The following is a 13129-nucleotide window of genomic DNA, read 5'->3' as shown; positions in this document are numbered from 1 at the left end:
ACAGGAGTGTGTGAAAAGCTAAAATGAGTTTTTTGTGGCCTATTTTACTGACAAGGAATAGAGGGGTGTGGCAAAAGAGAGATTGGAGAAAGTGTAGATATTTATGTGTGTAATATTCTCTTACACAGTGCTTTTATTTATAGTAGTAAACAGGAGAGCAACTACTTATCCTCCAAGTAAATACAATCCTATAGAGAAAGAATAATTATTAACCAAATCTATTAGGATGTACACAATCACTGACACACCCCGACCCAGGATGTCCACTAGGATTCCAAATCAAGTTGTGTTGGCCGACACCTGGAAGGAAACGAAGCCATAAAGTATGATTATGTGGAAAAATGTGAATACATTTAAACCTAAGAGTGCCTAAAAACCAGAGTGCGCTGGTGAGCGGGAATGAACCAATTTCACATGTGATGTTAGAGCATAAGTAAGTACAGTAGAGTGGTTTAAGAATCATACCCTCGAAAGAAGTCTCCAATACTAAGATTTGTCACGAATCCTCGACGATAAGAAAGCTCAGCTAATAAAACCTGGAGGGTGAAAACAAAACAAGGGTGAGCGGCCCTAGAAATAAATTTTAATAGAAGCCTTCTAAAACGTTATAACCCCATAATGCAACACCTGTATAGTTTCCAGAAAATCATATCACGTATCAATGTGAAATAAAAAATATATCAACAGTAATTCCACGAATATACCACGACACAGCAACTCATCAATAATATAAATAATCATGTGCTCAATAATCTATATTAGCATGCAAGTCGGAGTCACCTAATGTGACCTGTACGACTGCACCCATATCTCATCAATCAACGCTAGCACATAAGTTGGAGTCACCTATAGTGACCTGTAAGACTTATCCATATCTCATCAATCAACGCTAGCACATAAGTCGGAGTCACCTATAGTGACTTGTACGACTTATCCATATCTCATCAGTCAATATCCCAGTAATGGGTCAGCCAGATCCACTTCTTATGGTTTGTACGGCTAAACCCATAGCTCGTTACATATCCCTGCACACGAGTCGGAACCACCTTTTGTGGTCTGTACGATAGGCTGGGTGTAAATAATTACACTCAAGTGCTACGATCACGTGAAGGTTATGAGAAATATCGCAAGTCACCTACGAGTCGGAACCACCTAATATGGTTTGTACGACAAGTTGGCACCTACCTTGAATCCAAGGTGAGCGTATGGTGCGGGAGGTGAACAATCATGTGAAGGCTAGGCCATGTCCTCGGGCGAGAACACTAACACCGGGGTGCAGGGTTATGAGCTCTAAATGTATCTAATATGGCATGTACTACTTATAGACAACCTGTACGACAATGTCGGAGTTGCTTAAAACATAAATATAGACATGCCATCACTAAATCATTCCAAATAAAATGTAATCATAACCATGCATCCCACATTTCACAACATATACTCACCTGAACTTATCTGTGCATCATGCGTTCACCTTCGTACTTTGAAGCATTCACAATAATTATGCTCAATAATATACTTATGGACATGCCCTGATGCAATCCAAAACTTAACCATATTGTAGTGCTTCCAAATATATATATTTATATCTATATATAAATATCAATAACGTGGCGTAAAACGCACAATCTATAACACCCTACTCCCAAACTATTAATTGTCGGGAATAATTATCGGTGACAAGCTCAACTAAACACTAATTTGACTAACTATCAATACTTATGATTCTTTACTTCAATTTCTTGATCCTTCACACAATGATTTATGATCAACATCCAATCACCAAGTCATAAGGTTAAATCTCACATTTTCCACCAATGTCCCTCGCATTGCACAATTTCCCAAACAAGGCTATTGTCTCAATTATTTAGTCTCATTTATGGTATGGCTGCATCTAACGTCTCGTTAGACTTCCTACGTATCCTCAACAGGGATCAAGCCATTCGTAGTTCGCATTAGTACTTCAAAGCATTCACAATAATTATATGCAATAATCAATTTATAATCGTTTGTGGAATTATCAATCATGTATATATATATATATATACACACACACACACACACATACGATAGAAAGAAAAAGACCCACTCACCTAAGGTCGGCGCTACGACTCCCTAACACGCATATTGAGACATCACAAACCATCGTCGCCTAGAACAATTATCTAATCACATCTCAAAGTTCTTACCAATAGAATACATAATTTACATAAAACATATCCCTACGTAATTCAATTCAGAAGATCTGCATCATAGATTTCTGATCCGTTACTTCCAAAGATCCACATTATACTTCTAGAAACAACATCCTAAAGTTCTATTACGATCCAACGGTCGGATCTCCGTCAATTGCCAAAACCAAGTGGTGGTTAATCTTTTATTTTACGAACTTACAAATGAAATTCAGGAAGATCCGTATATCAGATTCCTGATCAGTAAGTTCCTATTGTCCTCAAATATTACGTACTATAACATATTAAAGTTTGGTGACGGTCCAACGGTCGGATCGTCGATTCATATCTTTACCAAGTAACGTATCCTAATGAGTTTAGGTCCAAACGATCAACCTACGATATACAATTGCCAAAAATGACCTCAAGAAATCTAATTTAGCCTAAGGATAACATCGACGGTCCCCTGACCACGCGCCGCCGCGGGTGGTGATCGGCCGCCCCAACTCGCCGGAAAATCCAACTATTTCAAAAAATTATCAAAATTTACAGGAATAAAGATCTCAATAAGTAGAGTAACTTTTATACCTATGAACAAGGCCAAATAGGCCGGGAAGAGCTTCAATTTTATTAAAACCCGTCTGAAACCCTATACTTATGTGCGCTCGATTCGACCTCCAAACTTGCTCCGACGCCTCTACCACTGCCTGGGCTTTGTTCCTGGGTTCTAGGAGAGTGCTCTAGTGGTGGTAATTGGCTGAGTTAGCTTCACGTTTTGTAGATTGCCGTTGTACACCTACACCCACCACCGGTGCATTTTTCCTAAATTTACCACCAAATCCCTTCTAATTTTGGATGGAAATGGAATATGGAAGTCTAGGAAGTTGTTTCTAGGTGGTGGTTTTCTTTGATTTGCCGGAAAATGACCGAATTTGACTGTGGTGCTTGTCGGGTCGAGCGGGTCAATGGGAAACCCGGTTTTCCCCTTCATTTTCTTCTCCCTCCTTCCCTCCTTTCCCCATTCTCTGGTTGGTTACCTTCAATTTGGGACGGGTTGTCACAATCACTCTTCAATATAATATCTACAATGTATTTATCATTTCATATATTCATTCATAAAGAATAATTATTAACCAAATCTATTAGGATGTTCACAATCACGCTTTAATATAATATCTACAATATATTTATCATTTCATATATTCATTCATAAAGAATTATTATTAACCAAATCTATTAGGATGTTCACAATCACGCTTTAATATAATATCTACAATATATATATCATTTTTCATATATTCATTTATTTTTGTAATCGTACATGTGTCCTCATTAAAACTTGAAGACCAATTTCTTTCCCTACGGAGATAGAGTACTTTTAGTGGGAAAGAGATCCTCTCCAGATCTCTTTCATCAAGGCCACTAGATCAAGTGATTCGGACCTTTGAAATTTGATCTAACGGCTAAAAACAGGGGCCCCCTTTAAAATGTATAATAACTTTAGTCATTGGATCAAATTTCAAAGGCCCGGATCACTTGATCCGGTGGCCTTAGTGGAAGCGATCCAGAAATGATCTCTTTCCCTTTTAGTGGGACCTTTGTGGTGAAATTGTTAATTAAAGACCTATGATGAACCCCATCGAGAGTTTTTTATTTTTTGAATTTTTTTTTGAATTTTTTTAAATTTCCGTTAATCCTATGTTAAAAAGGGGTTAAAATTGTTATTTTAAACAATTGATTTAACTCGAAACCGCAAACATGAGGATCGTTTCCATCGGCATGATCACAACTAAGGAGCTTTTGAATTGTATAGACTTGTTTCTATGCTCCAGAGCAAGTGTTTGCATTAGACATGGCAATTTCTTTCATAACCAGCCCAATACGAAAATAACATCAACACGTTAACTAATCGGATCGTTATCGGATCACCCGTTTAGTCTCCGTTCTTGTAAGAAACAAGCCAAACCTATTCGAGCTCAAAAAAAATTTAACAAATCAAACTTGAGCACAATGATAATCAGTTGAACTCAAATCATTTTCAGCCCTAAGTGTGTTCGACAAAATGTGCAATATCAATAAAACCACCCGTAGTCTAGACTCTAGACACACACATGTATTTTTTTAAGGAGGCTGATTGTATGCCCTCCTTTTACCATGCCCTTCCCATCATTTCTTATTTGTGTGGTTACAGTTAAGTCACGTCAACATGTCTTATTATCTCTATAAAAAAATCAATATAGAATGTTGATGTGACTTAACCATGACTGCACAATGTAGAAGGGGATGGAAACGGTATGGTAATGGGAGGGCAGACAATCTGCCTCCTTTTTTAAAACAATATTGTAGATAAAGTCATTAAAGAGAAAATTTGGATGAAATGATGACAACGACAGCGTGTTGTGTACAGTTGGTAGGGTGTGGGATTAAAGTGCACTGTGACTAACGGTTTCTCCTCTTTACCGTCCTAAGTTCTCCGAAAGCTTTGCCGCCAAATTCTCATCCTTCCAAACAGAACGGAGAGGAAAAAAAAGGGAAGAAAATCATGAATCATTAATCACATTAAGCAAACTCATAAACACCCAAAAAAAAAAAAAAAAAAACATTACAGCCACATTATTGATGAAGAGAGCAAATCCAGAAAATAAATTTCAGCAGTATAACATCGGAGATGAGATAATTACAAATTAACTAGATACTTACTGAAAGTGCATGTCTAACAAAATTATTTGATATTTAAGAGAACATCAACGGATGAATGTCTTCCTCTGTTGGAGATGCCAACCTCGAAATGACCAAAGACGACGCGGATTCCGCCTCCGATAACTCTACCAAGAATGAAAAGAAGAAGAAGGTATACATTTTTCGTTTTCTGGTTAAACTTTTATTTCTGTTCCTACTTTCATTCATTTAGCTTTTCCTAAAATTATTTTAATTTTAATTTTAACCATGTATGTTCTGGGATGAAGTCTATCATTCCTAGGATTTTTGGTTCAAAGAGAAGTGGGAGGGACGGCTCAGATGAAGATATATACAAATCAGATGGGGATGGGATAATTGATCTTGGTATCTCCATCTCTCAAATATATATAATGATATCTGTCTGCCTATTTGTTATTGATCTTTTCAAATAATTATTGCTTTTTTTTTTTTAATAGAATTTGAGAAAAAGATTGCTGCAAGGAGAAAAGCTTTCATGGAGGCAACTCCTTTCATTAGAAAGAATTTTTCAGGTATGCTGTTTAAGCATATAATTGAAGATTATAGTGCATTATAATCACGTTATGGATGAAATTAATCAAGCTTAGAATGTTCTTTTATCTATGTATTTAATTGATGGGTGATGGGTCAGACTTAGATTGAATCTAAACGAAAGAGACAGGCCACTTACCACAAACGGAGGGACTCAATTTCCCTTATCTCTTCTTGTCCCAGTTTGGTAGCTTACCTAACAAAAATCTGTTTTGATTACCAATTGAAAATATTTTTGTATTTAGAGGGAGTAATAGTACATACACCAAATGTCAAAGTTATAGTATTTGGATGGCAAAATAAATTTGTTATGTCAGGTAGGAAAAATGCATTCAAACGGAGGTAGCAACTCAATAGCAAATTAAAGAACTAGTAACTCACTTTTTTTTTTCAAATTTACAAATTGGGTTCCGCAGCATATTTAATTCAAAATTATTGTTTAGTAAAAAGTTTGAAAATAAAATTTGAGCCCCACAAGATAAAGTTATTAATTTTTCAAAGTGAAAGATAAAATTTGAACAAGTTGATTTGAAGAGTGGTTAGGAGTGACAAATTTTTATGGTAGCATAACAGTGGGAAATGGGTCAGAAGTTAGCAAATGATACTTTTAAAGAACGCTTTTGCTAATTCATTTGGAAATGTTCTAAGGAATGCAATAAAGGTGTATTTTCTGGAGACTAGAATAGGCGAGAAATTGTAAAGAATTGTGAGCATTAAGTGCTCATTGGAAAGTGCTTTTGACTTAAAATGCTATTTGTGAAAGTGCTTCTGGATTTTAAAATGCACTTGAAGTGCATTTTAGAAAAAGCAACAGTTATGTGTTTCTTGCATAAAAAAACTTCAGATACTTTTTTAGGAATTATTTATATTTTTACTAAGAATAGATTCCAAATACATTTTCATCAAAAGCTATCCGGTCATTTTAAAAATACTTTTAACATACTTTAAGTAGTGTTAGTAGGCAATGAAATTCAGACCAGGATCCTCTCCTGAGCAGATGGAGAGGATCCTCCTGACCAGGCCCATCGGGCCGTTCATTTTTTATCCAACGGTTACAAACAGGGAGCCCCTCTAAAAGTTATAATAATTATAACCGTTGGATAAAAAATGAACGGCCCGATGGGCCTGGTCAGGAGGATCCTCTCCATCTGCTCAGGAGAGGATCCTGATCCATGAAATTCGTGATTGAATATCTTCGTCTCATCATGAAAAGACTTCCAACCAAGCAAAGAATTTGTCTTGAAACTAAGAGAACCAATTTAGCAAAAACTATTACACATACAATTAAATTTGATGTAGAGAAGAAATGGTAAAAAATCTATGAAATATTTTTGGGATCAGTTGAGATAACTTGCGTGAAACCCATTGTTTTTTTATTCAAAATGTTCTTTAAAATTAGCATAATTCTTCACTTTAATTACTGACAATGAAGATTTATAGAAGTGGTCCCTAAATTTGTCCACTGTAAATTATTTCGATCATTCTGTAAAAAAATAATGTCAATATCCTCGTTAAATTGTCACATGAACGATCAAGTGACCCACCTTTTAAGGTATTTTTGTCAAACCAACTCCTTCACTGAATGAGGATATAGATAGATTTTTCACGGAAGAATCAAAATGATTTACGCTGAACAAATTTAATGACCACTTCTATAGATTTTGATTTTCATTGTCAGAGACCAATTAAGTGAGGAGTTATGTGAAGGACTATTTTGGCTAAAAAGCCAAACCCATCTCTTTGAGCGACTCGGAAGCTAGTTTCCTATTTGATTGACAAAATTTCCTTGCCAAATCGGCTTATATAGGAAAAAAAAATTAGGCCTTATTTACTAAATAAATTAGGAAAATAATAACTACATATCTTTTTTTTTTTGCACACCTCTATTTATTTACATCCGGCTTTGCAGATGGTGGAGCAATAATGCTTACACACTCTGGTGTGGATTCGATCTCTACGGATCCCCTCCCCCTTGTCATTTAACAATTTAACACATTAACACTATCGTTTGTCAAAAAATAAAAATCATGTCCCACCTTTAATTTATTTAGTCCAAAGAGTTCATAAATAAACTAAGGCCGGTGTGAGGGGTGCCAGAATCATCTTCTATAAATTGTAGTATCATTGGGCGTATTCTGACCTGAAAGGGAGAAAAAAAAAGTTTGATTTTTGGCACAACACGCTAAAGTCAGGATGAATAATTTAAATAATTCAGATATTAGTAAACGCATTAAAGTCAAAGATCAAATAATTCTAATATCAATTTCATATAAGGAAACATGTCTTAAGTATTATTATTTCGTGAATGAGAAAGTTGATTTAAGTAGACTTTGTGGTTCATTGCTCTATTTCGACCTTAGACCTTTGCCATATAGGAAAACTTGGTTATAACTAGACTCCGTGAGATTTGAGCAAATTGAAAATTGTAAAGAGTAAAGATGGTGTTCCTTTCTTATCTACTCTCAGAAAGACAGACTAGTCCGGGGATTGAAAGCCTAAACCTATCAAACTTCGAACTCTCTATGGCGCCAGCAACTGAGACGAAAGAATTCCGGTAAGACATCATCTTCTAGCTATATATGAGACTAAGACATGAGGTTGTATAAATAAATAAATAAAAATATGAATATCCTATATATATAGGATTTGTTAATTTATTTGTTGCTTTCAATGAATATTGAAAATTGTGGTTCATTGCGTCGCAGTATATTTGTTGCGACATGGAACGTGGGAGGAAAGTCACCCAACAATGGCCTGAACCTCCAAGATTTCTTGCAGGTGGAGGGGTCTTCCGACATCTATGTTTTAGGGTACGTAAGAAAACCACCATCACTTGTTTTTTATCAATTAAAAAAAAACACAGAAAATTACTGAGATTTTGAAAAGAATAATTAATCATGTAAAAACACAGAAAATTAACCTTGTGGGCGGCTAATTAATTAACAGTACTGTATTTTTCTTCTTATATATCATAAGGTTTCAGGAAATTGTTCCTTTGAGTGCCGGAAACGTTTTAGTGATCGAGGACAATGAACCAGCAGCAAAATGGCTAGCCCTCATAAGCCAAGCACTTAATAAACCGCAAAATGCGTCCTACAATATGCATTCTTCCTCCGATTCATCAGGCCATGGTTCCAACAACTCATCGAATAACAACAAGGAATCCAAGTCCCCAGGCAGTCTCAACATCTTCCAGAAGCCTTCTCTCAAAGCTCTTAGCAAAAGCTTCAAGGCAAATAGTAGCCTTCTCAAGTCTTGCAACTGCCCCGTGGAATTTCCATCCCACGAAAGGCGGCGAATAAGAAAGCTCAGTGATCCTACTAGTAAATTAGGCTCAATTTCTCCTCGGCTTACTTCTGGAAGCGACACTAGTGTAGATGAATTTCTTGCAATTGCTGGGATTCAGTCCCCATCTTCCTCAAGTGACATGAATTACCGCCTTATAACAAGCAAGAAGATGGTAGGTATTTTCGTATCGGTTTGGGTGCGAAAGGAGTTAGTACCTCACATTGGCCATCTCAGAGTCTCCACGGTTGGAAGAGGAATAATGGGCTGCCTCGGAAACAAGGTTAGTAAGACTTTTGATAAAAATTTATATGCAATGTCAACTTATATCATTTAGTGTAACATCTCATTTCGCTAATAGAGATATGAGCTACACATTTGAGTCTCCTTATGTGGCTCCCATCAGTATACAAAACTTTAGTGTCACTTTTGTCTATCGGTCTGAAATACAACTTTTCGAATTACAAATCTTGATTATAATATATATAGTTGGGTTTCAGTTCTATTCGGAGATGTCATTAGTCTGCAATGTAATGAGCAAATATGATACAAATATATAATCCTTGTTTATAGTAATGAAAAGGATGGCAACAAATCATGATTCATCATTTTATTCCTATGGTAAATGTAGCTTTGATTGTTAAATTGTCGCATTAATTTGCAGGGATGTATATCAATAAGCATGACATTGCACCAAACGAGCTTTTGCTTCGTGTGCAGTCACTTGGCTTCCGGGGAGAAGGAAGGCGATGAGCTGAAAAGGAATGCCGACGTGATTGAGATCCTTAAAAGCGCACAATTTCCCAAGGTTTGCAAGAATCCATACCGTCGCCCTTGCGAAAGAATAACCGATCATGAGTACGTACATATTACTCTATAGGAAGATGGTTGCAGGATAATTGATGTTGTTTTGCTTTTCTTTTGCGTTCAATTCAAGTTTTCAAAAAGCTATTATTTACACTCCAAAAAAATCTGATTTATTTATGAGAAAATTAGGTTCACATCCTTCTTTTTGTTACTCCATTGATTAAAATCCTATTCATTTTCAATTTATGATCAAGGTCTTTGGGTATTAATAACATAATTAATTATTTGAATAATAAAATATTTTTATTTTTAAATATATTCCTTTAATGATAAAAATGTTACAATTAGTATATTTATATTTACGGCTAAAATTTTTATCATTTATTTTTATTTTTAGTTTGTACCTATTTTTAATTTGCTAATATTTTTTAATTTGTACCAATTTTCTTTTCATTTTTAATTTGTACCTATATATTAGTTTCTTTTTGTGCCCAAATTTTTTAAAGTTTTATTTGTGTTTGTACCCATGTGTATACCGTCACTTGACATTTAATCAATGATAGAAAAATTACATATGGTATATTTATGTTTTATGCCTAAACTTTGTATCATATATTTATATTTTTAGTTTGTACCCACTTTTAATTTGCAACATTTTTTTTTAATTTGTAGTATTTTCTTTTTAGTTTTATTTTGTACCCATGCATAAATTTCTTTTAGCGCCTATATTTTTAAAAATTCATTTGTATTCATAATTTTTAATCTTTTATCTGTATCCTAATTTATTTCTAATGTACCCATTCTTCTTTATTAATGTACCACTTTGTTATATGTGAAATGTACCAATTTGTTTGTAAAATATACCAATTTTTTTAACACTATGGATACATTATTTTGCCATTTATTATTTATTATTTTTACATAGTTTTTATCCATTTATTCAATCAAAATGTTTGAATTTTTTTATTATAACCATTTCTAATAGTATTATAATGAGGGATTTTAAATTTATAGGATTATAAATCTCATAAAATATCAAACAATTAATGTCAAAACTATAAATATTAATAGTAATATAATGAGGTGTACAAAGTCAAGGGACTTTGATCAAACTTTGAATATTATTAAGATTTTAATCAAAGAATGTTAAGAATTAGGGATCGCATCCAAAGTATCCCTTTATTTATTCATTCATTGAATTGATAGTATGTGTTCAGCTTGGTTCTGATCAATAGTTTGTGTTCCTCTGATTATATATAATTTTGCAGAAGGATAATATGGCTTGGAGATTTGAATTATCGAGTGGCTTTGAGCTATGAAGAAACAAGAGTTTTGTTGGAGGATAATGATTGGGACACCCTTTTAGAAAAAGATCAGGTTTGTTTTAGTGCCCCATTCTAGATGAGTATGTTAGCCTAGGTCACATCTATAAATGACATTTAAAACCACATTACTCATAAAATAAATTATTCTTCTCGTCGTGTATACCCTTGTCTTATTTTGGTGCTCAAGTAATTAAAAAGGGTATATACAAAGTTTTCTTTCATTAGGTAGAAGTCAAATTCAGAAACACACGTGGCTCTACCTATATATGGATGCGCACACGTGTGATCTAAATAGTTTATTGCCTAGTGCTTATATATAACTTGAAGCTATTTTTTGGGAATAAAACTATTTCTACGAACTCAAGTAATCATATGTATCATCTCGTTAATAATAAAGATAAGTGCAATCCACTTGTACGAAGAAACCCATTGCATTTAGAGCTTAGAAGACATCGTCAGTTATAATACTCTTATAAAATAGTAGTGCTCAAAACTTCTCATCCAATATTAAATGGTTCACTTAGTTGATTTGCTTTTGTTCAAACACATTTCCTGTGGATTAATTTATTCGCATATGTGAACTACACTGAAGAATGGTCTTAATTAGTTTTCTTATAAATTACGCTTCGTGTGTTTGATTTTGATTAACAAATGCATGTAGTTGAATATGGAAAGAGAAGCTGGGAGGGTATTTAATGGGTTCAAGGAGGGACAAATCTTCTTTGCCCCCACTTACAAGTACTCTCATAACTCAGACTCTTACGCTGGAGAAACTACCAAGTCCAAGAAGAAACGACGGACCCCAGCATGGTATAATCCTCTCCCCTGTTAATTTACTACCAGAAAAAAATTAAGCAGAATAATAATTTGGTGGGAAACGTTCTCTTGTCAGAATGTCTGGATATTTAAGATAATTGGTTCTTGTCAAGCTGTGGATCTAGACTGTAATCTGGCAACATAAATTTGGCAAAAGAACATTAATCCTAATTAATTTGTTCAATTAGCTCAAAATTAGAGCGGTGTGTTGATCTTTGTGAAATGAATTGATTATAGGTGCGATCGGATACTATGGCGCGGGGATGGCTTTGAGCAATTATCTTATATTCGCGGGGAGTCGAGATTCTCCGATCACAGACCCGTGTGTGCTGTGTTTTCAGTGGAAGTGAATGTGCTTAGAAGCAAAAACAACAGATTCAGAAAGGGTTACTCTTGTACTGCTCCAAGACTGGAATTTGACGAATGCATGCCTCAAAGACACAGCTTCTATGAGTACTAGTACAAACACAATATAATATACTACACCACACTTTCTTTTTGTTCATATTTTTTTCTGGTTAGTGAAAGGAGGTTAGTGAAAAAAAAAGGAAAGAGAGAACAAAGAGTAAGCATTGTTGATTACATCTCTCATTTGTAAGTGGATCTCGATTTTGTATGATGTTTGCCAGTGAATCTAGCACAAAAATGTTTAGTTCTAAACCAACTGTACAACTATCTTGGGAATTAAGAAAATCCATGTACTATTGATTACTGAAGTTGTGTTAAACTCATGTTAAATTGGCTACTTAATAGAGTCAAAAAGTTACAATAGCTAGTTAATTTAACTTGACATCTTCGCTATTTTAACAAATACTCCAATATTTTGTTATTTAATAATAATTTAACTTTCTTTATATTTTATTTTATTATAAGTTATCCACCAGTTTTTTTTTTCCTTTGAGACTCTCTCTCATATATCGCTGGAAGCATCCATGTTTCTTTCTACCAAAATTGTTGGGATATCGTAGGACCTTCTGTTGTAATAGATGTGATATGGTTAAAGATTTCTTTGAAAGTTGCTCAAGATTGAGATTAATTAATCATAAGAATATTGGTCTATTTCCTAAATTGGAGAATCTTGAGGCTGTTGCTAATTTTAGACCTATTAGTATATGCAATGTAACCTACAAGATTATTACTAAAATTATGTTAAATAGAATTAAACCTTTACTGGTTGACTGTATTTCTAAGAATTAAGGAGCTTTTGCTCGTGCAAGATCAATTCATGACAACATTCTTATTGCCCATGAAATTTTTTCCTCTTTCAAAGATAAAAAGAGTAGTACTACGGTCTAGTGGTATTTCTCTTCACTTGTAAGTGAGAGGTCTTAGGTTCGATTCTCGCCAAAAGCGAATTTGAACCACATTATTACTAGCCCATTGTGAGGCTTAGCCCACCTCATTCACCTTAGTGTAGATAATATCGTTTGTTCAAAAAACAAAAACAAAAAAGGTAAAAAGGGTTGAATTAGAGCA

General features: G+C 34.5%; 1 protein-coding gene across 1 annotated transcript; it reads left to right on the top strand.

Annotated features, from left to right (window-relative positions):
- The first annotated feature begins 4728 nt into the window (after nucleotides 1–4728).
- On the top strand, nucleotides 4729–12424 carry LOC103428267 (type I inositol polyphosphate 5-phosphatase 5). Its single transcript, XM_008366362.4, has 10 exons — nucleotides 4729–5022; nucleotides 5138–5234; nucleotides 5327–5401; nucleotides 7887–7974; nucleotides 8126–8230; nucleotides 8397–8988; nucleotides 9370–9563; nucleotides 10781–10889; nucleotides 11499–11647; nucleotides 11891–12424. The coding sequence occupies exons 1-10, from the start codon at nucleotides 4927–4929 to the stop codon at nucleotides 12111–12113; spliced, it is 1728 nt and encodes a 575-aa protein (XP_008364584.1). The 5' UTR covers nucleotides 4729–4926; the 3' UTR covers nucleotides 12114–12424.
- Nucleotides 12425–13129: the final 705 nt, after the last annotated feature.

The sequence above is a fragment of the Malus domestica genome, chromosome 15 (assembly GCF_042453785.1).
Source record: "Malus domestica chromosome 15, GDT2T_hap1".
Classification (NCBI taxonomy): Eukaryota; Viridiplantae; Streptophyta; class Magnoliopsida; order Rosales; family Rosaceae; genus Malus; species Malus domestica.
Note: the sequence above shows the minus strand (reverse complement) of the source record. Positions and strands in the feature narration are given on the sequence as shown.

What these genes read in the sequence shown, in the direction of transcription:
- LOC103428267 (XM_008366362.4), top strand. Translation starts at nt 4,927, where the DNA reads ATGTCTTCCTCTGTTGGAGATGCCAACCTCGAAATGACCAAAGACGAC. An exon ending in TGGGCTGCCTCGGAAACAAG is followed by an intron (nt 8,989 to 9,369) that starts GTTAGTAAGACT and finishes ATTAATTTGCAG; the next exon opens with GGATGTATATCAATAAGCAT. An exon ending in GAAAGAATAACCGATCATGA is followed by an intron (nt 9,564 to 10,780) that starts GTACGTACATAT and finishes ATAATTTTGCAG; the next exon opens with AAGGATAATATGGCTTGGAG.